The sequence below is a fragment of the Malurus melanocephalus genome, unplaced genomic scaffold (assembly GCF_030028575.1).
Source record: "Malurus melanocephalus ecotype Western Australia unplaced genomic scaffold, MMel_1.1 scaffold_122, whole genome shotgun sequence".
Classification (NCBI taxonomy): domain Eukaryota; kingdom Metazoa; phylum Chordata; class Aves; order Passeriformes; family Maluridae; genus Malurus; species Malurus melanocephalus.
This window is the reverse complement of record NW_026623354.1, coordinates 1,704,446-1,705,497: the sequence shown is the minus strand read 5'-3', so window position 1 is coordinate 1,705,497 and position 1,052 is coordinate 1,704,446. Positions and strand designations below refer to the sequence as shown.

The 1,052-nt window shown below is 55.0% G+C and overlaps 1 protein-coding gene across 1 annotated transcript in view; it reads left to right on the top strand.

Moving 5' to 3' along the window:
- The first annotated feature begins 682 nt into the window (after window positions 1-682).
- SHTN1 (shootin 1) overlaps window positions 683-1,052 on the top strand; it is a 52,388-nt gene continuing 52,018 nt past the window's right edge. The window contains exon 1 of the mRNA XM_057370299.1: window positions 683-752. Within this exon, the coding sequence (XP_057226282.1) occupies window positions 743-752 (10 nt within the window). The 5' untranslated portion in view covers window positions 683-742. The remainder of the gene's footprint in view (window positions 753-1,052) is intronic.

The window sequence follows — 1,052 nt, the reverse complement described above, 5'->3', positions numbered from 1 at the left end:
TGGATCCTCACAAASAGTAAAGCAACCTTCCAGTTGGTTTTTTTTTTCCAAACCTTTCAGCTTTCTTTGTCCCAAGACACACAAACAGCAGTTTCATGTCCCCACCACTCCTCTGGGCAGCGTAGGGATCCTCAGTGAAACGCTTCCCTATGCAAGCTGTGCAAAAGGGTGTATTAAAAATGCAGTACCACACTGGCAGCTGTGCAGGGAGTGGAGCAGGGGGGCTTCACCCCAGCTCATGGGGACTGACACTGTGGGAAACCCTGCCCAGGGTTCTGCAGTGGGACCTGGATGGGCTGGATCGATGAGCTGAGACCGACAGCATGAGGTTCAACAAGGCCAAGWGCAGAGTCCTGCACCTTGGCCCCAACAACCCCTGCAGTGCTGCAGGCTGGGGAACAGTGGCTGGAATGTGGGACAGGACCTGGGAATGCTGGTCAGCAGCCAAGAAGGCCAGCGGCATCCTGGGCTGTGTCAGGGATCGWGTGGCCAGCAGGACCAGGAAAGTGATTCTTCCACTGTAGTCAGTACTGGTGAGACCACACCTCAAGTGCTGTGTTTAATTCTGGGTCACTTCRGGAAGGRCATTGAGGTGCTGGAGTGACTACAGAGAAGGACAACAAAGCAAGTGAAGAGTCTGGAGAACAAATCCTGTGAGGAGAAGTTGCGGGAGCTGGCGGTGTTTAGGCTGGAGGAGGYTCAGCAGGGACCATCTCACTCTCTACAATTCCCTGAAAGGAGGATGGAGCCAGGTGAGGCTCGGGCTCTGCTCACAGGTGACCAACAGGACAAGGGCAGATGCAGTCTTAAAGCTGCGCCAGGGGAGGTTTAGGTTGGACCTTAGGAAGAATTTCTTCACACAGAGGGTGATTAGCCATTGGAATGAGCCGCCCAGGGATGCGGTGGAATCACCATCCCGGGATGCCTTCAAGACCGGACGCGGCACCCAGTGCCATGGTCTGTTTGACATGGATGTGTCCGGTCACGGGTCGGTTTCGATGACCTCAGCAGTCAATTCCAGCCGAATCGATGTGCCATTCCGTGCACAGGCA